The following is a 23,865-nucleotide window of genomic DNA, read 5'->3' as shown; positions in this document are numbered from 1 at the left end:
CTCAGGGTTTCCTGCTGGAGTCTACTTACTCGCTGCAGCCCCATTCCCTGCTGTCTCAGGCCTCTGCTGAAGCATCTTATGCCCAAAGACTCTGCAGTCTCTCTCTCCCTGAGCATCCCCCCCTTGTTGGCAGCTTCCTGCTGCTCTTTATAGGAGAATTATAGAATGGTAAGACTGGAAGAAAGCTCAGGAGATCATCTAGTCCAGTCCTGTGCACTCATGGCAGAACTAAGTATTATCTAGACCATCCCTGACAGGTGTTTGTCTCACCTGCTCTTAACCCAGCTGGTTCTACTAACTAAACCCCACACCCCATCATCGGTGTGGCAGTCAGGGCTAATGGTATGATACTTGCCTGCTCCAGGCCTGCAGCCTTTAGGGGCAGGCCACTCCATTAAAAGTGGGAAGGTCAAGAAGGAGGAAATGAAATCTTAATCTAATCTAAATATCCTTTAAGAAAAGGAGTACTTGTGGCACCTTAGAGACTAACCCATTTATTTGAGCATGAGCTTTCGTGAGCTACAGCTCACTTCATCGGATGCATACTGTGGAAACTGCAGAAGACATTATATACACAGAGACCATGAAACAATACCTCCTCCCTCTCCTGCTGGTAATAGCTTATCTAAAGTGATCATCAAGTTGGGCCATTTCCAGCACAAATCCAGGTTTTCTCACCCTTTCCCCCCCCTCCCCCCCGCCCCACACACACACACACACACACACACACACACAAACTCACTCTCCTGACTAACACGGCTGTTACTCTGAAACCTGTAAATATCCTTTGGTCACCATATGCTGTGTTAAGATGTGAGCTTTGCCATCTCTGCAAGGGACCCTATGAGAGTGGAGCCCCTCTGATAATCTTTGGGTTCAGTTCTACCCAGATATATACACAAGCAAATGCATCTTGAAAACTGTTCCCATGTGACTGAGACTCAGTACATGCTCACAGCTCTGATGTCAAGACCATGTATCAAGAGCATAGAGTTGTGAAGAAGGGAGGGTTTGGGTGTGGGGAATATTCTAGTTTCCACTGGCGTCTGAGTTGGTGGTAGTTCATCCAGGCTGAGAGATCAGACAGATGTGGAGATGAGCAGAGAGGGGAATCATCCCAGTAAGAGCAGAGCCGAGCACCCACAGGGTAGGTGTAGAAGGAAAAGAGTACAGGCTTAGTACAGAACCTTGAAGGATACTAACAAAATGGGGGAGGATTGGAAGTGGGGTAGAAGCATTTGGAGATGGAGGAGGACGATAATTGTATAAGACATTTGCAACAACATTGGAACGTGCTTACATGTCAGCACATGGAGACATGGATGTGCAGTATCCTAAACCTCAACTGCATCAATAAACATCTAGAGCAGGCAGTAATGAGCCTTGGGGAGGACATTTCCTGGCGGCTAACCTGGCTGGAGGAGGTGACTGGTTCTTGGCTAACAGGCACAACGTGCCTGATCTGGAAGGTATTGCTACTAGAAACCCTGTACATAGAACTACATAGAGAATGATGTTATTTCAATTGTGATGGAAAGTTAATGAACACCATGAGTGGAGGGTGCTGTTCACAGTATTGATCCCTCCCAACAGACAAATTAGGACAATCACTGATTTTAATCTCTATTCTCTCTTGGGTTTATATTGAAACATGTCTGTAAACTTTTTTAACTGGCTGTAGGAAACATCTCATTTTTAGTGTTGCTTTTCTTCCATGTCTATGCTTGTAAAGAGGCCATGTAACTGAAGGTCATGAGCCATGGCCACATACGTACTGATGACTCAGATGTCGGTGAGGTGAAACCTTGGACCTGCAGACTTTGAGAATAAGCTATTCTAAGAGGGAATATGTAAGACATTAGTGTGTGGGATCTTGTCTCCCTCTAGTGACTGGTCCCTGCATTATAACAGCCTTCAACCCACAGTGGTAGAGGCCTGTGTGTGTGTTGGTCAAGCTCAATACTTGCTGGTGACTCATCATGTTTGTATGAGCACAGCTTAGTTACAAAAAGATATTGTTGTTTTTCTCAGGGGAAATGTTATCTATCAATCTCCAGTTAGTCTTCAATTACAGAGCTCCCTTATTTCTTTCCTTCAGAATGACTGTGAATATTGCCAGTACCACGTACAATCCCAGTACAAGAGGCTCAGCTCGAAGCGGGCAGATTTGCAGTCTAGCTTCTCCAGTGGCCGTGCTCCAAAAAGGATAGCTTGCAAAAATCCCAGCTTGAAGGAGCGGCTCTGTCAGGATGGGTTTTACTATGGAGGTGTTTCTTCGGCAGCCTATGCAGCCTCAGTGTAAGAGAAACTGCTTAATTTCCTTGCAGACCTTGGCTCTTTGACAGAATTCACTTCCTGACTACTTATAAGTGTGCCTGAAGTTACCTTTAAAGAGACCAGCATTCCTTTGGGTTAACTAAATTAACCAAACAGGAATAAACTGCTCTGAGCCACACCGCATTTGGCAGGGAGCCTGCCTGGCCATCCAAGGTAAGCAGTCAGTGCTTGGATGGAAAACACCTTCCTATCCTTGAGGTGGTGTTGGTGAGTTGGTAGGTGGTGTTCTTACCTCAGAATCTGTACCACAACAATACCGCATTGTGAGGCTGGGGATGCTGTGCTGCCCTCTTTCAAAGGAGGGGTAAATTTAAGTCCTGAGCACTTAGGGTCATTAAAGATCCCTGGGCACTTTTAACCACTGTGTCCTGGCCAAATACTATCGTGGGTAATTACATTCTGATGACATATCCCTGGATCTTGTGTTTTTTTTCACTTCCTAACTTAAATGATATGATGTTGCTGTGTGTTATTAAATAGCTACTGCCTCCCACCTGGGAGTGGTGGGTGAAGTGAACTGTATGTATCCGGTCTCTACTTCACATGGATTCTGAGACTTAATTGGACCCTTTCCAAATCCCCGTGAAGTCAGAAGTGGAAAGACTCCCATTGACTTGAGTGGAAGCTGGATCATGCCCAATACTTGCAAATCACTTTTAGGATTCTCCTAACAATGCTACCTGATTACCTCATTAAATGACATGTGTGGCTGTATGTAGCAATTTCTCCTGTCTTTTTCTTGAGCTAAAATTAGCCAGATTTCATCAAAGTCTCTGTGTCTCCTTAATACTCAGAAATGTGTATCTAAATCTTGGCAGAAATGGGAAGCCCAAGTCTTTGAGATACAAAAGATTACAGCACAATGTCCCTACTTGTGAAGGAAGCACCTGCTCAGAGTGAATGATGGGTAATTGGAGCATCTGGGGAGTTGCTGAGCTGGTACTCAAACTCCAGTACTGCTCCTCACCCTTTACTGCTACACGTCTTGGAGCAGCACTCACTTTTTGTGGGGTTTTGTCTCTGTAGTGCAGCAGCTGCAGCCCCTAAGAAGAAGATACAAACCACTCTCACGAATCTGGTCGTAAAAGGAACCGATGCAATTGTACAGGAAACTAGAGAGAAAATAGGTAACTTTCTTTTTTCCCGTCACATGCTTTCCGCCTGCTGTGTGACATGTCTGTGGAGCCCATGATGTGTGAGCTAGTTTAGAGCCTCTGGGAAATTCTGTAGTTACAAAGATGGCCAGTTTGAATTCACTTCCCCAAATGATCTAAACTCCTCCCTCTGGTATCACAGCTGCACAGAGACTGTCCAGCTCTCTTCAGAGTATGTTTTGTATCTCTATTTTATTATACAACCTCCTGCACGCACATACCTCTGGGATAGAAAATTACTGGCCAAAATGTGGAACTTGCTCCATCCAGTCCTTGGCCAGCATGAAAAAGTTACTGCTAGACTGAGGGAGCACTGGTAATTCTAAGATCTCCAATTGTGAATCACTGGGCTGAAAACAAATGACTTGAACCATTGGAAACAGGGTTTTCACGATTTCTGGGGACATTGAGTATGCCCCGAAGAGAGAGGCATGCTGGGGCGGTCCCAGCACAGTCCTGGGAGGTGGGGATCTCAAGAGTGCTAATCCTGGCTCTGACACACTTCTTCCATGGCATTGAGCAAGTCACTTAACCTCTCTGCCTCCATTTCCCTTTCTGTAAATAGGATAGCCCTTGTTGGGCCTCCCAGGGGAGAGAGGAAGGCTGGTCTAGTGGTTAGGACACTAGTGTGGAACTTGGGAGATTTGGTTCAATTGGTGTATTTCTGTGTGATGCTGTACAAGTCACTTAGTATCTCTCTGCTTCCATTCCCCCTTTGTAAAACACGTCCCTACCTCCCAGGGGTGTTGTGAGGATAAATACATTAAAGATAGTGAAGTGCTCAGATACTAGAGTAATGGGGCCATCTAAGTACCAAAATAAAGAGGTGGGATGTTGTGAAGCTAGTTTGTGACCTCTGTTAAGATGAGAGTACTATGTGAGCACTGAATATTATGTTTCATAGCCATTCTCATGTTAGAAATGTTTGATGCATTAAGTGTGAGTGCTGAAGCCAGACCTACATTTCCCTTCCTGGTTCTGAGTCTGTTGGGTTTTTTGTACGCTGCTCCAGGTATGGTGAAGAGACCCATGCCATGTACTGATGAATTCAAAGAATTGTTGGCAATGCCAACCTTTGGAGCACGAAACCTCTGCAAACACTTGGCCAAAGCAGATGCAGCAGGTATGTCCAGGTACTCCCGTGACACTCCCCTTTGCTGAGCCTTGGCTCATTCCTTGCACGTCTCAGTGTCTGTATATTTATTTCAGATGCTCGAGGGAAGCAAGGATCTGCGTTCCAGTCTATCTCCGCTTCAGCACTGCTCAAACAACAGAAACAGCAAATGCTGGAGGCCAGAAAAAAGCGATCAGAAGATATACAGAGGCGGTAAAACACTCTCCATCATCTGATGTTTTACAGGCAGACTGTCCTGTAGGGTGGGAGGGTTTAAAGTTTTATGAAACCTAATCTAACTAGCAATATCATGAGGCTTATTTCAGTGAACAGTCAAATGCCGCATCATTGTGCCTGAGAACCAGAAAGGATAATGTAGGGAGAGTGTTAGAGCAGGAGGCTGGGAACCATGATTCCTGGGATCTGCCTACTCTGTGACTGACTTACCTACCTCACAGGGTTGCGGTGAGCCTTAATGTTTGCAGAGTGGTTTGAGCTCTGATTAAAAGGAAACTGAACGGCCTAACTGCACTATCCAACTGGGTGACATGCAGAATGCTTTAATAGCAATACAGGCAAGGCCTCTCTCATTGAACAATGGCTTGCAACATGGCTTCAAAAGTCAATTGTACTATTTTTGAGCTTTTCGATTTGCCAAGATGAATCATGACTATGCTTCGGTATTTTTGTCCTCTTTTAGGTTTCTTCAGAAGACAACAAAAACCAATAGCCCAGCTTTACCATCCTCCTCAGGGCTCCGCTCTCCAACCCCACGGGCTGAATTTCCCAAAGCTGCAAAAATGTCAACCCCTCAAGCACCTAGGCTGGGGATAGGCTTCTCTGAGGGTGATGACGTCCTCTTCTTTGATGATTCTCCACCTCCAGTACCAAAACTGAATGGTTTAGCAGAAGCTAAAAAGGTAACAATCCCTTTGAACAGTTGGACTTTGAGCTCCTGACATGGGTCATGTTGCAACATGCAGCCTTTACTTCCGAGATCAACGTGTTAAGCTCTGTTGTGCCCCACTGTAAGCTTCTAATTCCGTTTAGCTGATCGTGTCCAAGACACATGCTACTAGTTTGTCTTTTAGTAAGTATTCAAAGTGGTAGGATATCTGCTAAAGAAAATCTCTGCTATGCAAACTTCTGGCACTGGGATTTGGAGTCTCACCTCTTGCTGGTTGAAATCCTGCCTGAGTCAGTCATGAGTGAGTTATTACTGACTGGCCTATGAGAAATGATTTGCTGTCAGTCTAAATCCTAAGGCACAAGTGTCAGCATCACAGAAGCCATCGTTCTAACTGGCACCCTTGCTGTCAGTCTTAGCCAAGGACTGAGTGGGCATGGATTGGGTACTTCCTACTCCTGGGGGTGGTCCGCTCCAGGTCAGGATTGAGGCCCACTGCCTTGCGTAGGGGGAGCTTGCACCCCCTAGCACTTCACTGTATCTGACCATCAGTCTGGTGTCTCACACTGTGAAATTGACTTTAAAAAAGAAGTTGAGTCACAAACCTGCTGCACTTCAGCTTCCTTTGATCTGAAGGTGGGATTGACTCCCCCTTCAGCAAGTGGCCATTCTTTGGAGATTGCTTTGAAGGAGACGTATTTGTGTGTTTCTAGGACAGTACACAGCAGGGATTTAAAATGTCAGCACCAGAAGACAAGCTCAGTACATGTACCAGGATGGGGTGCATAAGCACATTCACTCCCAGAGGCCAAAGGCTTTCCCTGAAAGCTCATATTATGCATTGTGCAAACCTAAATTCTTGTTTGCCCTGGTTTCTGAGACAAACCTGGGAGATCTGCAGTGGCTGCACAGAAAGCAAGAGTGTTATCCGCACTCTGTTTACTAAAGCCTGTTTTGTTTTCCATTTTGAGAGATGTTTTGAGTTTTAAGCTCCTCAGAAATGTTATAAAAGTATCAGTGTTCCCTCTAATTTTTTACGTCCATGTACGGAATGAATTTTGTTATGTGCACCAATATGGAGGTGATGTGTGACACATCACCTTCATATTGGTGCATGTAACAAAATTAATGTGGTGGGGGTGGGGCCGAGGGGTTCGGAGAGTGGGAGGGGGCAGAGGGTTGGGGTGCAGGAGGGAAGTGAGGGCTCTGGCTGGGGATGTGGGCTCTGGGGTGGGGTTGGGGATGAGGGGTTTGGGGTGTGGGAGGGGGCTCGGGGCAGAGGGTTGGGGTTTGGGGGTATGAGGGCTCTGACTGGGGTGCAGGCTCTGGGGTAGGGCTGGGGATGAGGGCTTCAGGGTGCAGGAGGGGGCTCAGGGCTGGGGGAGAGGGTTGGGGTGCAGGGGGTGTGGGCTCTGGGGTGGGGCCAGGGATGAGGGGTTTGGGCTGCAGGCCTGCGGTGGGGAGAGAGGACTCTCCCCAGCTCTCTCTCGCCGCAGCAGCTCGGGGCCGAGGGAGAGGCGCCTCTCCCCAGCTGCGGCAGCTCTGGCGGGGCTGGGCTGGGCCAAGGGAGGGTCTCCTCTCCCCTGGCCACAGCAGATCTGGGGCAGGTCCATATTGGGGCCGGGGGAGGGGTGCCTCTCCCCCGGCTGCGGCAGGTCCGCCCTGGGGGAGAGGCATCTCTCCCTGGCGCAGCCCTGAGCCCCGGCGCAGGGTTTAATAGGCAGCTGCGTGGCTGTGCAGCTTAGAGGGAACTTAGCTCTTGATCATTTTATTAAATGTAACCCCTTCGTGGCTGGGTCCTTTGCCTCAGTCAGTTAACATCCAAGTGAAATCTTTGGAGTGCTAGGATGTACCTTGTACATTCAGCAGCACAGCGGATTCATTGTAATCTGTATTTTTCCACCCTCGCTGCCATGAGCTTTAGTAGTCTGGTTCCCAGACAGCAGATAATAGGTACATCTTTCCTTTGCAGGGGTTTAATTTCTTGTCTGTAAGAGAAAATCAACTCCTCGCTAGTGAGATAGAAGAGAGGAATCTAACATTTTTGGATAGATTTGGAGGGTTATCTGCAAGTTTCTTTTAGTGCCCAGTTATTAGAGTGATTTATATAGAAATCTCCAATGATGTTTCCTTTCTGCCTTGAAAATGCAATTTTCTTTGTTCTAGCTCCTCTCTATCTTGTCCAGCACCTTCGTCTGGATCTCAGACACGTAGCCCCGTAACACACCAGTGAGAATTATCAGCCTCGTTTTACAGATTGGGAAACTGAGTCAGAGGTTGGGTGATTTGGCAAAGGCTACACTACTAGGAAATGCAGAGTTGGGATTAGAATTTGGTTGGGATGCCCATGCTAAGTCTAGAACACCTTATTGCTTCTTCCAGTTGACATTTTCCCATCTGCCTTGGAATTAGGAATGTGTGACCTTGGATACTTGTGTTCAACATTAACATTTAATTCCCATCTTCTAGTTGGCTGCTATAAAGAAACTGCGAGCAAAAGGCCAAATCCTCAATAAAACCAACCCAAACAGTGTTAAACGGAAACGATCTGATCTTGCCGAAGTTCTGGAGATCATGGAGAGAGTTGAGAAAAACATCCCCTCATCACAAGGTATGAAAGCACAGACCTGACTTTAAAAAGTGAGTGCGTTGTACAACACAGTACCCTCCAAGTATCACCAGGTGCCTTACGACCAACCATGTTCAGCTCAGCAGCTGCTGATGAATTACAAAAGTACTTTTGTAACTAAAATCACAGACTGTGTCAAAGAGATTTGGAACTAAAACAGGTTTTCAACCTGATTTTAAAAGGCCTAATTTCATGATGGATCTGGTGACAAAGGTGCGGTATCCTGCTGCTATGGAGACAGACCCTGAAAGCTCTAGGCTTTAATAGCTCCAGCCTCAAATATTTATCGTCTATGGCTCCCATCACCACAGTACCTTAGCACCTCCCAAACATTCATGAATTTATCCTCCCAACACCCCCCCGAGGGAGGGAAGTCTGAGCTCAATTTCACAGATAGGGAACTGATACTAAAGGATGTGCCCGATATTGTGCAATCTAAATAATAATAAAGCAGCATGTAACTGGGTTTCTGTATAAAAGCAGTGCTCTTTTCTTCTGAGTTGGGTTTGCTCATTTTGCATTATGTGGAACAGTAGCTCAATGATTTCCCTTTTAACCTAATAGTGGAAATTCCACTTGGAATGGACTATTAAAATAGATATCAATATTATCTTTCCAATTGTCCTGTTGTTGCATGAGGGAACATGATGTAGCTGAAATGGTACTGGATCACTACCTTTAAATACTTCGCATTCTGTTAGATTTAATCTGTCAGAGATCATGCCCAGATTTTTTTTAAAAATGAAAAATAGGATGAGTGCTATTGGATTTTCTGCTGTTGGAAGGAATAGAAACACAAAATTTGTAATTCTGGTTTTAAATCTTTAACCTAGTCATGATCTCTAGTCGTGATTTTTTTTTAAAATGTGTATTGTTACTAAGTGCTCCTGGATCATATATGATGCAGGAGCTGAGAGCATGGTAGAAACATCAACGTGTTTATTCATGAACATATCAAGCATGTTGCAACTGTTGGCTGGAAGATGTTCAAGCAGAGCAAAGCATTGTATAATGCCTCACAGTCATCCTGTGAGATAAATATTCTCCCCGTTTCCCTGAAGTGCACACTGCTCCATTTGTCACAATGGATGTTAACTCTGAAACCAAGAGATGACAATTTAGGGTGGGAATTCCAATTCTGCCCAACTGATGTAGGAGCAGGAGTCCCATGGACCCTGAGAGGCTTCTTTTCCTAAATCTCCTAATCCTATCCTGAAATGTCATCCTTAATTTTCAGAGTTAACACTTTTATGAATGGGGTATGCACAAATCTCTTGGAAAGGCAATGGGACTTGTGCTCCTAAGTCAGTTAGGCATTGTTGAAAATCTCACCTGTAAATGTCACTATTGCTGACTACTTTGCTGTTGATCATTTTAGCAGAAACATTTCCTGCTGCTTTACTTACCCCACAGCACTTCCCCTGGCTTCTGCAGTATCGTGTGTGTGTAAGGCTGCCGAAATCTTCAGCTTGCCTCCTGCTCTCCCCAAACAACTTACCCAATGCTGCTGGTTGTCAGTAGTGCAGCATATTGCAAACTTGAGCTTGCCATAAACTAACTGACTATCCCAATAGGTAACACGGGCTCTGCTATCCTCATTGACCTTCATAGTTAATTGGTTCCAAGCCTCTTCATTTTAATGAGGCTGCTGCAGAATTTCTAGTCTCCAGAATCCAGGGATAATGCTGCAGCATGTAGGTCCAGCTTGCTACAGAATCCACTGGGCTTTGATCCTGCTCTGGCAAGAAACCTCACTCGGTGTGTACGATACCTGCTATTCTAAGCCTGTTTTCCTCCCGTGGCCTCAAGGTATTATAGTATTTGTAATTGTACACAAATTACATACTTGGCTAAATCTCGTCAAGGAAAGTGATTTAGTGGCTACAGCGCGAGTGTGACTCATAGCTTCTCCTTCCAGCTCTGCTACTGACTTGCCATGTGTATTCTGGTAAGTCACTTAACCTCTGGTTGAGTTTTCCCCTCTGCATGATGGGAATAATACCAATCTCATAAAAGTGTTGGGAAGCTTAATTGTTTGTAAAGTGCTTTGAGATCTGCAGAAGAGGAAGCTGACATTGTTAGTAGCATTTTATTTTCTCTTGTGATGACTGGATTGGAATTTAGCCTAAGGCCTGTAGCTACTGCACTAATTACACACCCTATTCTCACTCACTTCTCCTTTACAAAATGTTATTTCATACGACTTGAGACATCGCTTCGAGTACTTGTTGTTTGTAAAGTACAAAATGATGGTTATGCTTAGAAAGCAGAGCATGATTTTAAACTTATCCAGCGGCATAAACAGCAACCCTGTCTTGTTTCTCTAGCTGCAGATGAACTAGAACCTGCCCAAAAGAAACGTCGAGAACAGCTGGCATATCTGGAGTCTGAAGAGTTCCAGAAAATCCTGAATGCCAAGTCCAAGCACGTGGGCGTCCTTAAGGAGGTAATTGCTTTGTACATATACTTGCACTGAGAGTGAAAGTTCAGGATCATTACAAATAATTAGACACTCTAACATCCAAACCTAGGTGTTGTGTACATGAGCTTTTACAAAATATGCATTCACTAGAAATGTTTCCACAATTTAAAAAAATTCCAGTGAAATTCATTTGTTTGAATTTCCACATTCCCTTGTAGACACTGCAGCATTGTACTAATATTACTTCTGGGGGAATTCTGCGCCACTGCACAATGCAGAATGTGACCTGGCAGAGCCCAGCTCACATATAGAAGACAATGCCAGGGGGAGGGAGCTGGAGGGATCCCGGCAGCTACAGTTCCTGGCTGAAGGAAGGACGCTAGCTACGTGTAGGAAACAATCCAGCATCAGGTTGTTTCTCTCTCTGGATCCCTGGGCTCTTGGGGGCGGGGGGCAAGTGTCTGGCCTGGAGGGCTGGGGCTGGGCTCTGGAGAGTAGTAGGTGAGGGTGTCTGGGCTGGGGGTGGGCCCTGTGGCTGGGCTCTGGGGGAGAGGAGGTGCAGGTGTCTGGGCTGGAGGGTGCCCCGTGGCTGAGCTCTGGGGAGTAGGGGGTGCGAGTTTCTGGGCTGGAGGGTGCCCTGTGTCTGGGCTCTGGGGAAGGGGGGAGTGCAGGTGTCTGGAATGTGACTGGGTTCTTGGGGGGTGGAGCGGGGAAGCTGGGAGCGACCTGCGGCTGGGTTCTGGGAAAGAGCAGGTGTCTGGGGTTGGGGGGGCACGGCTGGGTTCTGGGGGCAAAGGGATGTGAGTGTCTGGGCTGGGGATGTGCCCTATGACTGGGCTCTGGGGGGTAGGGGATGAGGGTGTCTGGGCTGGTGGGGGGGGGTGCAGCTGAGTTCTGGGAGGAGGGGGTGTGAGTGTCCGGGCTTGGGGGGCGGGGGGTGTCACTGCTGGGTTCTGGGAGGAGGGTGTGCAGGTGTCTGGGCTGGGGGGTTGCCCACGGCTGGGCTATGGAGGGAAGGGAGCTGAGAAACAGGAACTAGGTTGTCCTAGGAGTTTCTTTAACTCTCTACTCCTGGGAGAATGATTTTTTGTGTCTGACAAAGTTGCTGACAGGTATTTTGAAATAAATTACCAAAGTAATTGAAACTGATGTGATGATATTGTGTTATTTTGACAAAATATGCAGAATTTAAAAATATTGTGTGCAGAATTTTTAATATTTTGGTGCAGAATTCCCCCAGGAGTATAATATATGAAAACTAGGAGGTGAAACTGTCTAGCATCATTGTTCAAGGTGCATGAGGTGCAAAGAGCCAGTGAAAACACAGCTATTAAATATCTAAATTATACTGTCAGGTTTAATGTTAGATGGGGTGATAACACCAAGATTTAGATTTTTAACTTGACAGTGTCCCTTTTAAGACACAGTTGCAATGGTGTGTGGGTGTGCGTAATAAGGGAGATGCTCACACTGGTTATAATTCTTAGCGTATTTATAGCACTTTTCATGGGAGGAGCTCAGAATGCTTTACTTTCTATTTATTTTGTAAAATTGACATCTGTTCTAAAGACCAGTTTAGTCTCAAGGTGAACCTACAAGTCCTGATTTTTTAATTTATTGTTAAAGGCTAGTAACTGCTGTGGCACCTAATAAAAGGTTTTCGAATAAGAATTCTCATTTCCCTTTGTTGGCCCAAGCACAATCCTGCAGGTGTTTCTGAGATGCTGAATGTACAGTGCCCCCCTGTAGCATACACACTTAGACACACCCTGAAATGCAGCTTTGCTATGAGGAGTGACTAAAACCAGCGCATTATTATGAAAGACAGAGCAATTGAGGCACCCACTGGAACAAACCATCATGAATCTCTTCCAGGGTGCTGGCCTAGGTGTCGTGGGACAGGTACAATGCCCCTGTGTCCTAAAGCTCCGGCAGGGAGCGTTATAAGTGGCAGTGTGCGTGACATAGAATGGCTAGTATGACCACCGTGCAGTATTGCAGTTTGCACTGGTTCAGTCCCAGCAGTGCTGGTTGCTATTATGTGATTCTCTGGTGTGGCTGACAAGGCCTTTGAGAGCCCAGGTTGACTTTGCATAGTTCCAAATTCTGCTCTGCTACGGGTGTAAATCTGGAATATCTCCGCTGAACTTTGGGTCTACACTGCTTTTACTGTGGGTGTGTCTCCACTGCAGCTGGAGCTGTAACTTCCAGCTCAGGTACACATTCCCTCGCTAGCTTTGATCGAGTTAGCATGCTAAAAATAGCAGCCCCACATACAGTCCTGTCTGAGACCCTAGGTATGTACTTGAGCAGCTGGCCTATGCTGTGATGGCTGCAGTGCTAGGTTTATATATATATATATATATATATATATATATATATATATATATATATATATATATATATATATATATATATATATATAATAGTGCTGGCTTGATCAAAGCTAGTGCAGGAGTGTCTGCCTGAGCTGGAAATCACACCTCTAGCAGCAGTGTAGATTTACCCAGAGAGGAGGATTTGACCCACTCCCTGTCATTTTACTGCTAAACTGATCAAATTTGATCTGAAGTCAGAGCCACAGACTTTGAAACACCAAAGCTGGACTAGTTCCTGGTACAAGGGCATTTACACCTTGTCAGTCTCGGTCACTGTTTCCCTCTTCTGCAGTTAGCTGCCGTCTAGCACCCTGTCTGTCCCCTCCTGCCTGACATGCACTCTGTCCTAACATCATCAGCTTGTGGCCCTCCTCCTCTTCCTCGAGGCTGGCTCGCTCCCCACACACGCTCCATCCATGTGGCCTCCATGCTCTCCCTTTCTAGAAACCATAAGGGGATTGAAGTTTCTCTGGAATCTAGTTCTCCCCTGTGCACAACTGAGAGTGCCAGTTATCAGCGCCAGGAGTCCCAGTCATAGACCAGGACCCCATTGTACTAGATGTTGTTCAAACAGAACAAGACAGTCCCTGTCCCAAAGAGCTTATAATCTAAGCAGTTGTTTTATAGCGGGCCAGCTATTGCAAATATTCATATCTATGGAGTCACTTTGCTCTCCAGAAAATGGACACATGCCTATTTCGTTCCACTTCTGTGTTGTAACCATGGCTGTGGGCAGAGGGGTTGCAGAGCCCAAGCTTTTGACTAAAATGTGGGCAGTGGTACAGGTGATCCAGTAGATGGCGCTGTTCCCCTTGACTCAGTGTCATAGAATCACAGAAGAGTAGGGTTGGAAAAGAACTCAGGAGGTCATTTAGTCCAACCCCCTGCTCAAAGCAGGACCAACACCAACTAAATCATCCCAGCCGGGCCTTAAAAACCTCTAAGGATGGAGATTCTACCACCTCCCTAGGTAACAGTACTGTAACAACTCCCCAGGATGGTGTGAGGGGCACTGTGCGACTGGAGATGAGATGCGTAAACCTAAGATACTAATCAGTAAAGATCTCACGGCACTTTTCGTAAGAGTCTGAATGCTGACTATGGCAGCCTGGGCAAATCCCAGTTCAGGTCATCCTGCATGCCTCCCTGCACTTTACACTTCAGTACAGAAGTGAGTGTAACCAAGTCATGTGTTAGCTGTTAATCAGCATCTGAGATCTGCCTGGGTGATGGCTGCATTTCAGCAGTGGGTGAAATGCAGCGTGTGCGTTACATACTGTACTCTTTCAAACAAGGAACGCACACGAAATGGATTATTCGGAGCTTCTGAACATTCATCTGTCGTTCAGAGATTTCAGTCTCTCCGGGGTGGTATGTAGCAGTCCTGGCCAACCCACTAGATGCGGAGCTGCTCGCACTGTTTCTAGGTGCGCTGTTTGTATATCAGATGACAGTGCCTCTCTTGTGCTCTGGCAGGCTGAGGCTGAGCTGCAGGAACGGTACTTTGAACCTCTGGTGAAAAAAGAACAACTGGAAGAGACGATGAAGAACATTAAAGAAGTGAAGTGTCGGATTGCGACGTGTAAAACGGTGAGTGACACTGGAGCAGGCAGGTGCGTGGAGCATGCAGACTGGTTTGAACTGGATTTGAGTGAGGCCTTCAGCCGCTATCTCTGCTGAAGCCTGGATTGGTGATTAGAAAGAAAACCACTTGGTCCTTATGAAGGTTCTTGATTATACCAGCTGGAGCAGTGAGTGATATTGAAGGAGTTAGAGCTTTGGTGAAATAGCACAGATTTTAGTATTGCATTTGAGATTTCCGGAAGCAAAGTTAAGTGCCCCTTTGTGGGTTCCCAGCACCTAAGTCACTCTGGGGAAGATCTGCTTCCCAGCAACTGATTACCAGATTGTTTCACTTAGATCAGACTCGATAGTCTCTCATAATTCTTGCCAGTCTGAAACTTTGTACTGGAATCTGGAGTATTCTAGGACTGGGTGAAGAATGAGCTCAGGTGCCTTGGAACATAGCAAAAGGCATCCAAACAGCTAAATTTTTTTAATCTGCATTTCAGTGGCTCCATTTGGAATGGCAGAGGTGGTGCTTTACCATAATTTAAAATGCCATGGGACAGAAGGAAGTTTCTTCCTGCCTGAATAGTTTGAACCACTGACATACTTTCCCTCCTATCTGTCTATGGCTGCACAGAAGACTATCTGTACTCTGCACTTTGCTGGGAATTGGGCCAAACATGACAAAAAGTGGTAGTGAAGAAGGGGGAGGGGCAGAATGGGAAGGGTTTGGAGGCAGTGATCTTATCAAGTGGGCCATTCTCTGGGCATGCAAGAATGGGGGGGAGGGGTGGCATTCTGCTTATCCCGAATGAACACTCAGTTCTCCTTGGACAGCAGAATAACACTTCTTTCACTTATAGTGTCTCTGCTCTCTCTCTCTCCCTCCCTCCCTCCCTCCCTCCCTCCTTGCAGTGTAAATACACGTATTTCAAGCTCCGAGAGACATGTGTGAAGGAGAATCATGAATACCACTGGCATGATGGTGTCAAGCGATTCTTCAAGTGTCCCTGTGGAAACAGAGCCCTATCTTTTGACAGGCTACCGAAAAAGCCCTGCAGGTAGGAGGGGCTCTCGGGAACATGTTGGCAGGTTCAGTTGCACCAACCAAAAATCTAAGGACACTTTATCCCAGTAACATTAGCATGTGCTAATGCCCAAAACTGTCACTCCCTGCTGATAAGCGTTATGGAAGGGATTTGGCTTCGCTAGAGATCCTCTGTACAGGGCACCAAGCAAACCCCAAATCTTATATCAATATAACTACATCGCTCAGGGGTGTGAAAAATCTACAACTCTGAGCAATGCAGTTATCCCCCCACCCAAACCCCTGGTGTAGACAGCGCTGTGTCCACAGGAAGGCTTCTCCCACCGACATAGCTACCGCCTCTCGTGGGGGTGGAATAACTATGCTGACGGGAGACTCTCTCCTGTCGGTGTAGTAGCGTTTTCGTTAAACAGCGGCACAGCTGCACCGCTGTTTGTGAAGACAAGCCCTCACGCTCCCTCTTCCTCTTTCAGCGCCTGTGGCCTCTTCAAATGGGAACGTGATGGAATGCTCAAGGTAAGCCTGGGCCAAAGCTTTCTGTTGTACAGTGGGAACTGGGCTGCTTCTGTTAGTGGGTTTCCCCAAGCTTTGTTTTGGCACTAATATGAGCTGTCTGAGAAGGGGACAGCTTCTCTATTTAAAAAATAGCCATGGTTAATCAGGGCCCAAACCACCACACGCTACGGTAAGATGTAAAGTCTTCCACTCCTACTGAAGTATCTGTGGTGGAATGATGTGGCGACTGAATTGTCCATATGTTGAATAGTAAAAGGCCTGTGCTGTCACCGTATGCCCCCTTATGTCCGGGTGTGGTGCTGCGGATGTGCCCAGCCTTCCTTTCTCCAATTGTGTCACTAAATTCATGGGCAAGGGGAAGCCAAACACAAGCTAACAAAATGGATGGAGCACTTGTAACAGCAGATCATATGGCCTACCTCGGGATGCTGGCTCAGAGCTCCCAAACTGCAAGTCCACAAAGCAGTCTCTGAGCCTGGTCAGGCTGGTCTCCTGGACCTTGAGAGAGAGCACGACTACCACCCATTGCAGCCTACAATGCGTCTAGTCCCCTCACCCCTGTTCAGCTTCCTTATCGTGTTTAAAGAGGCCAGCCCAAGGGCAAGCCCCCCTGATTACACCCAGGCTGCTTTGGTTGTGAGCTCCTGCCTGTTTCTTAAAGGGGTAGTACATTCCGTGTAGACATTAATGCAAACTTACAATGACGACTTTGTTTTTCCAAGATGTACCTTAAACCAGTGGTTTTCAACCTTTTGTCATTTGTGGACCCTTAAAACATTTCGAACACAGGTATAGGCCCCTTTGGAAATTCAGCCTGTGGTCTACAGGCTCCTACCTTAGAAGTCTTGGACTGAAAACCGACTGAACAGAATTCAGCTACAAATGTTGCGTGCGCTCAGCACAGCATTTGACGTGTCAGAAAGGGCACTAAACTGTGGGCTTCTATGGTAACAACAACACTTCCAGGTTTTGACCTGTAGGTGGGCTATTCACATACTTTTGATTGATCAGAAAAATGGAATGCCTTTTCTGGGATCTGAAAATTTTTTTTCATAGTCACCTTTTATGGATCCCTTAGACATAGTCTGCGGATCCCCAGGGGTCCATGGATCATAGGTTGAAAACCACTGACTTAAACCAACAAGAGCCAGGGAATTCAGACTGCTGTCCTGTTCTGGAAAGGTCACTGACAGTTTAAAAATGATACTGTTGTAAATAAAAAATACATGGCTACCTTGCTTACAAATAACACATTAGATTTTTAGATACTTAAGTTTTTTCTGTGGTAACATTCCACTATGCATGCTGTTTGGGAGAAATGTAAGAAGGTAACAGTTCTGATAGTGAAAACAGACTGATCAGTTTCACTTCTGTGTTTCACAGCCAGTTTCTAGTCAATTTCATTTTCCAAATGCATTTTTTCATGAATTAACATGGTGATGTGTTTGGGTTGAAAAAGCAGGGAGAATGTTAACTAGACAGTTTCCCTTTAACTCACCCAGTTTTCGTTGGGCATTGTAGTGTGCATGTGTAAAATTGTGGTATGGGACTGCCTAACCTCCACTTTAACGCCTTAGTATTGTACGTTTCTGTATTTTTTGGCATCCTTAGTTTATTCTTTGCTTTTTGTTGTATAGGTTCCTTATTTTAACTGGCACGGTGGGAGGTTGCATTTGCAGGATTGTCTGTAGGAACTCTTGAAACATTGTCATGATTTTTATGATTTATGTAGATACTTATTCAGATAATTTAGCCCACCCATGACTCCTTTGATGATGATATATTGCAGCTACCTTAGCTTGGATTTAAATCTTCCTTTGTATGTTAATATTTCTAGGAGAAGAAAGGTCCGAAGATTGGTGGAGAAACGCTTTTACCAAGAGGGGAAGAGCAACCCAAATTTCTTACTAGCCTTAAGTAATCCACCAGTGATTTTCACAACATTGTCTCTGAATGAATCACTTGTTTATCATAAAGCAACTGGGTGCTGGGTTTTGCAACAAACAAGCAGGGCAATCTATTTCTTGGGACAAGGTTGTCCCATAATCTTTCCTCCAGTATGTGGATTGGAATGTCCAGCTTCGAACTTTTTAAACTGATTGAAGAAACCTCATGTGAATTTCTTGTTCATGCCCTTCATTCTTAGGAACGTGCTGTTCACAGAATTTAATTTAGGGAAGAGACATCTAGTATCATGGAATCTGAACCGAGAAGTGGTTTCCTCTGGATCCTGAAGTGTGTATAGAACAGTTCATTAGAACTACCCCACCGGATGCGTAAGACGTAAACAATTATAATCTTGGAGGGACCTTTGAAACAGTCTGCAAGAACTCGTAGCATTTCTGTGGTTCATATAGTGGTCCATCATGGAGAACAAATCCATCATGGTGTCTTAATTCAGCTATTCCAGCCCTAGGATGTATTCCCTCACATTGTTACAGGGTACATAAGCAGCAACATATAGCAGGTTGAACTTATAGAGGTACATGATGTGGCATGACACTTTTCATTGGTTCCAGAAATCCACAGGGGAAATTTCAAGATGTTTGTGGAAGTTCTTCATGTGTAAAGTTTTCAAAAGTGCCTGAGTAGCACAGGTATTTGACTTTCGTCTAAGCCACTCAGGTGCTTTTGAAAGTGGCACCCCACCTTCCAACTGCCCGGTGCATCTAGGCTGCCCGGGGCCGACTGATGACGTGTTATCTTTACAACCGCACACCTAGAACGTGCCACTTATAAAATGGTATTTAAATTCTTTTAATGAATCGGCCAATATTTTGTCAGTGGCTTTAATGAGCAGACAAATAACAGATTATTTTAGATAGCTTTTAACCCTTTCTCTAGCGTTTTAATTTTTTTAATGAATACAAATACCACAGTCTTTAGGACCCCCTAGGGCCTGAATGTGTGAAGTAGCCATTTGTGGGATATTATCTGATTCACATTGAGCTGAATGAGCTCCCGAATGCCAGGTCTCCCACAGAGTTTCCCTAGAAAAACTGACTGTGTTTGGCAAACGTTACCCTATTTGACAATCTCCTTGGAAGCAGCCCTGGTTTGTGGCATCAGGGTCCCTCAGGTTCCTAAAACCATGAATATATTTGTAGGTGCTCGGACCAAACTCCCAGAGACCAACATACAGTTTGGTTTACACTTAAAAGTTATGTCAGTGTAACTACGTTGGTCAGGGGTCTGAAAAAACCATTCCCAGACAAACAGCTGTGTCGCCAAACCCCCTAGTGCTGATTCAGCTACGTTAAAGGAAGAGTGCTTCTGTCTGTGTAGCTGCTGCTGTTCAGGGCGGTGGTGGTCCTTCATCAACAGAAAATCTGTTGATGTAAAAGCTGCATCTGTGCTAGGGAGCTGTACTGACATACCTATGCCAACATAGGCTCCGTCATGTAGACGTATCCTAACATGTCCAGTGGACTTCTAGCTCGAAAGCTCTCATGTTACCCTTTTTTGCACAAGCTATGCAGATGAGGAGTAAGTAATTTGAATTGTAAAGACGTATCTGTACACTACGCAACAATTAGTGTCCCCAGTTGGTGCTGTCGCCTTCAGTCTTGCCCATCCTAAGAGGTTCAGAATCATTGCCTTTAATCCACTGTGTGGACAGTTGACAAATGGGTATTGCCATTTATTGACGATTGTAAATATTTGGGGTCACTCGGAATTTTGTAAATACTTTGCACAATAAAGAGCTCCAGGGGTTTAAATGTTAATTTGTATTACAATAAATGATAACTCCTGAAGAGCTTTTTTTTTTGATCAGTTCTTTTAGGCAGGTTGACAGAAACAAGGAGCTAAAGTAGCTTGGTTTGCCCAAGTACACACGTGACTGGTAACCGAGAGGAATTGTCTCGCAGCCTCCGGCCCTAGTTGCTAGACAACATTCTCTCTTCCAGACCTGGGCTTAAAATTTAGGTGTACATAGCTATGAGCTCAGGCATGTGACAATCCACACCTCTGAGTGCTGTAACTATGCCAACCTCGCCCCCGCTATAGACATAGCTATGTCAACAGAAGAATGCTTCCATCAACCTAGCCACAGTTGCTCTGGGATGTGGAGTTCCGACATCAGTGACGAGCCCTATGTGTAGACATGGCCTCAGACTGGTAGGAGTTCACTGCCAGTGCACAAAATCTATCACTACAAAAATTAACACTAGGCTGTGGTCTACAAATGTAGATCTGCCTAGCTGTGTTGCTCAGGAGTATGAAAAATTCATATTCCTGAGCCGTGTAGTTAAGCCAACCTATCCCCAGATGTAGATGTGACTAGTCTTTGCAAGAATTCTTCTGTTGACATAACTACTGCCGGTCAGGGAGGTGGATTACCTACAGTGATGGCAAAACCCTGTCCATTGTAGCACCCAATAGTGTAGACATGACCAGATTCATTAATAGCTTCCCTCAGTGTACAGCTAGGGAACTGGAAAGAGCTCTGGGCTTTCATTCTTCAGCCAAGGTAAAGCGCTGAAGGAAGAAGAGTTGTCCTTGCAAAAAATGTTTCTAATGAAATTCCAAAACCAGAAAGCTTGTGCACTGGGTTTCTGATGTTAGAGAGCTCTCTGGCTTGTCTGTAAATTCCATCAATAAGGTTGTGATGTGTCATTCCATATTCTTTATGGAAATATGCTTATGATATGAATATGACATAACTGAGATATACTTTATACAAGATGGCTCATGTGAGATGTCATGGGAAAGGTTGTGATTTACTGAATGCGATTATCGTGTTTGCATACCTGTATCATTTCTATATCTGAAATTAGGAATATTGACTATGTATCTGTATTTCAGCTGTGTTACTTTGGGTGATGCCCACTACTAACACTTCAGGTACAACAATGGAAAAGCCAGACAGGGCAGATGGCCCATCAGCGAGGACAATAGACGGTGAAAAGCTTGGCCTTCCTGTGGACTCTCCATATTGCCACTGACTCATGGAGTCTGTGATACTACAGAGTCAGGTGGTCTTGTCACCTGATACTAAACGTTACCTGGGACATCTTGTAACCTTCCACTGTAAGGGAAGGGGGGGTCAAGTTTGGGAAACAAAGGATTCCCGTCTTATGTAAATCCTATTTAAGGGTGGGGAGGAAGGCAATAGGACTCCTCCTCTCCATGGCCTGTCTGCCCAAGAAGAAAAACTGAAGGCAAGGGGGGAGTCCAGACTGAGACAGGGGTCTAGTCTGAAAAGAAATATAACTGGAACTCTGAACCACGGACCTTTGCAAACTGCCTGCAACAATATCTAGGGTGAGAAATACTATTTGTAACCAATTTCTTTAGTAAAACTAGCTTAGTTTGCATGTTTGATTTCATTTGCTTAGTCATCTGCTTTGTTCTGTTTGTTACCCCTTTTACCACTTAAAATCTGCCTTTTATAGCTAATAACATTTGTTTTGTTTATTAATAAACCCAGTTTCTGTAATTTCTAACTAGGGTGGCAAGAAGTATGCACTCCTCTCTCCACATTGAGGGAGGGGGTGAATTTCATATAATTTTGAGTTTGTACTCCAAGGCCGGGGGTGGACATCAGGGTGGTGTGGCACGCCCCATAAGCTGAGCCTTCTCAGAGCGGATTTCGGTTTCTCTGTGCAGCTGGGTGAGGCCCTGCCTGTGTGCTTGGCTGGAAAGGCTGGGGAGCCTAGCACAGTAAGACCAGATAAAAGGGGGCCCAGGCTGGCAGAATAGTTTGCCTCAGCGGCGTCCCAGCACACCAGGTGTCATCCCAGGGGGCCCAGCCTGTCACAAAGGTGGGTACACTTTTATACACTTGGGGAAACAGAATTCCCTCTTCAAACTTCTACTGTTGCTGTCATCATGGTAGGCACATACCTAGGAAGCACTGTTTCAGGAGAGCCAAAAATGAAATATCCCAGACAGGAGCATTTAATTTCCTCAGTGGGGGCTCGGAGCACTAATGTTAATTCCCTGTGTGCAAATGTGATAGGTACATGGCACAGTGCCATGCTTAGGCTGCAGAAGCAATGGACAAGGTGGGGGGCATGAAGGATCAGGTCTTAGGCACTGGTTTCAGGGTTTGGGTGATAACATCCCATGTCTCAAGGAAGGGCATCAGACAAGAGGTGGCCTCGAGTCCCAGAGCTAGAACCAGTTGCCTAGAACCAGTTGGCTTGGAAGCATGTGGGACCCAGCAACTGGGTCCACTCACAACAGGCCATCCACTGGGTTAGTGGATCAGTTTGTAACAACCCAGATCCTGCAATCCTTTGTGGCTGCAAAGGATTGTGGGTCACAGCAAGAAATGACAACTGGCAATTTGGTCTGGGTGAGAAAGGGGTTAGAAAACCTTGCTCTAGTGGAGTGAGTGGGGCCTGGCAGGCATGAACTCCTTGGTTCTAATTCACCTTGCTGTGTGGCTGAGTCCAAGCTGCTTAACCTCTGTCTTCCCCTCTCTATGGAGGATAACATACCTCAATCCTAGGGGTGTGGCAGGGATTAATTAATATCTGCAAGCACAGAGATTTCTTTGTTCGAACCATGTTAACAGATATTCAACTGATAAGCCCTGTTAAATCTGCTTGGTAATAATTATAAACATTCATCTAGTGGTATCCTTCACGGTAAAAGGACTAAGACTCCCATTGACTTCAACGGCCTTTGGATCAGGCCCTAAACGATCTGCACCAAAAGGGGTAAGAAATGCAATAACTGAGCACTCTGTAGGAAATGCTTGTAGGAGATCCTGGTAATTACAGGCTGGTAAGCCCAACTTCAGTACTGGGCAAATTGGGTGAAACTATAGTAAAGAACAGAATTATCAGGCACATAGATGAATGCAGTATGTTGGGGAAGAGTCAACAAGGCTTTTGTAAAGGGAAATCAGGCCTCACTAATCCACTAGAATTCTCTGAGGGTGTCAATAAGCATGTGGAGAAGGGTGATCTAGTAGCTGACATAGTGTAGACAAGCCTTTGACAATGCCCATCACTAAAGGCTCTTAAGGAAACTAAGTAGTCATGGGATAAGAGGGAAGGTCCTCTCCTGGATCAATAACTGATTAAAAGATAAGAAACAAAGGGTAGGCAAAAAGGGTCGGTTTTCATAATGGAGAGAGGTAAACAGCAGTGTCCAAGGATCTTTACTGGGATCTGTGCTGTTCAACATACTCATTAATGATCTAGAAAAGTGAGTTAACAGTGTAGTGGCAAAGTTTGCACCTGATAAAAAATTACTCAAGATAGTTACGTCCAAAGCTGACTGCGAAGAGTTACAAAGAGGTCTCACAAAACTGGCTGATTGGGCAACAAAATGGCAGATGAACTATGACATTGATAAGTGCAAAATAAAACACATTGGAAAAAATCCCAAGTATACATATACAGTGATAGGTTTCAGAATAGCAGCCGTGTTAGTCTGTATTCGCAAAAAGAAAAGGAGTACTTGTGGCACCTTAGAGACTAACCAATTTATTTGAGCATAAGCTTTCGTGAGCTACAGCTCACTTCATTGGATGCATAAAGTGGAAAATACAGTGAGGAGATTTATATACACACAGACCATGAAAAAATACACATTGTAAGGAGAGTGATCACTTAAGATGAGCTATTACCAGCAGGAGAGTGGGGTGGGGGGAGAGAAAACCTTTTGAAGTGATAATCAAGGTGGGCCATTTCCAGCACATTTCCAGGAGTTAACAAGAACATTGGATGACATTAATAGGCAGAGGTTTTAATACAAACAAGAGGAAGTACTTTTTTATACCACACAATTAACCTGTGGAACTCATTGCCAGGGCTGTTGTGAAGGCCAAAAGTA

General features: G+C 45.3%; 1 protein-coding gene across 1 annotated transcript in view; it reads left to right on the top strand.

Moving 5' to 3' along the window:
* The window catches only part of MCM10 (minichromosome maintenance 10 replication initiation factor), a 33,160-nt gene extending 12,788 nt beyond the window's left edge, over positions 1–20,372 (top strand). The window contains exons 10-20 of the mRNA XM_007056555.4: positions 2,099–2,298; positions 3,364–3,464; positions 4,504–4,614; positions 4,701–4,818; positions 5,306–5,525; positions 7,982–8,123; positions 10,469–10,587; positions 14,418–14,531; positions 15,426–15,571; positions 16,032–16,074; positions 17,912–20,372. Coding sequence (XP_007056617.2) covers positions 2,099–2,298; positions 3,364–3,464; positions 4,504–4,614; positions 4,701–4,818; positions 5,306–5,525; positions 7,982–8,123; positions 10,469–10,587; positions 14,418–14,531; positions 15,426–15,571; positions 16,032–16,074; positions 17,912–17,995 — 1,398 coding nt within the window. The 3' untranslated portion in view covers positions 17,996–20,372. The remainder of the gene's footprint in view (positions 1–2,098; positions 2,299–3,363; positions 3,465–4,503; positions 4,615–4,700; positions 4,819–5,305; positions 5,526–7,981; positions 8,124–10,468; positions 10,588–14,417; positions 14,532–15,425; positions 15,572–16,031; positions 16,075–17,911) is intronic.
* The last annotated feature ends 3,493 nt before the right edge of the window (positions 20,373–23,865 follow it).

This window comes from Chelonia mydas, chromosome 1 (assembly GCF_015237465.2).
Source record: "Chelonia mydas isolate rCheMyd1 chromosome 1, rCheMyd1.pri.v2, whole genome shotgun sequence".
NCBI classification, from domain to species: Eukaryota; Metazoa; Chordata; order Testudines; family Cheloniidae; genus Chelonia; species Chelonia mydas.
The sequence above is the reverse complement of the archived record's forward strand: the minus strand, read 5'-3'. Positions and strand labels throughout refer to the sequence as shown.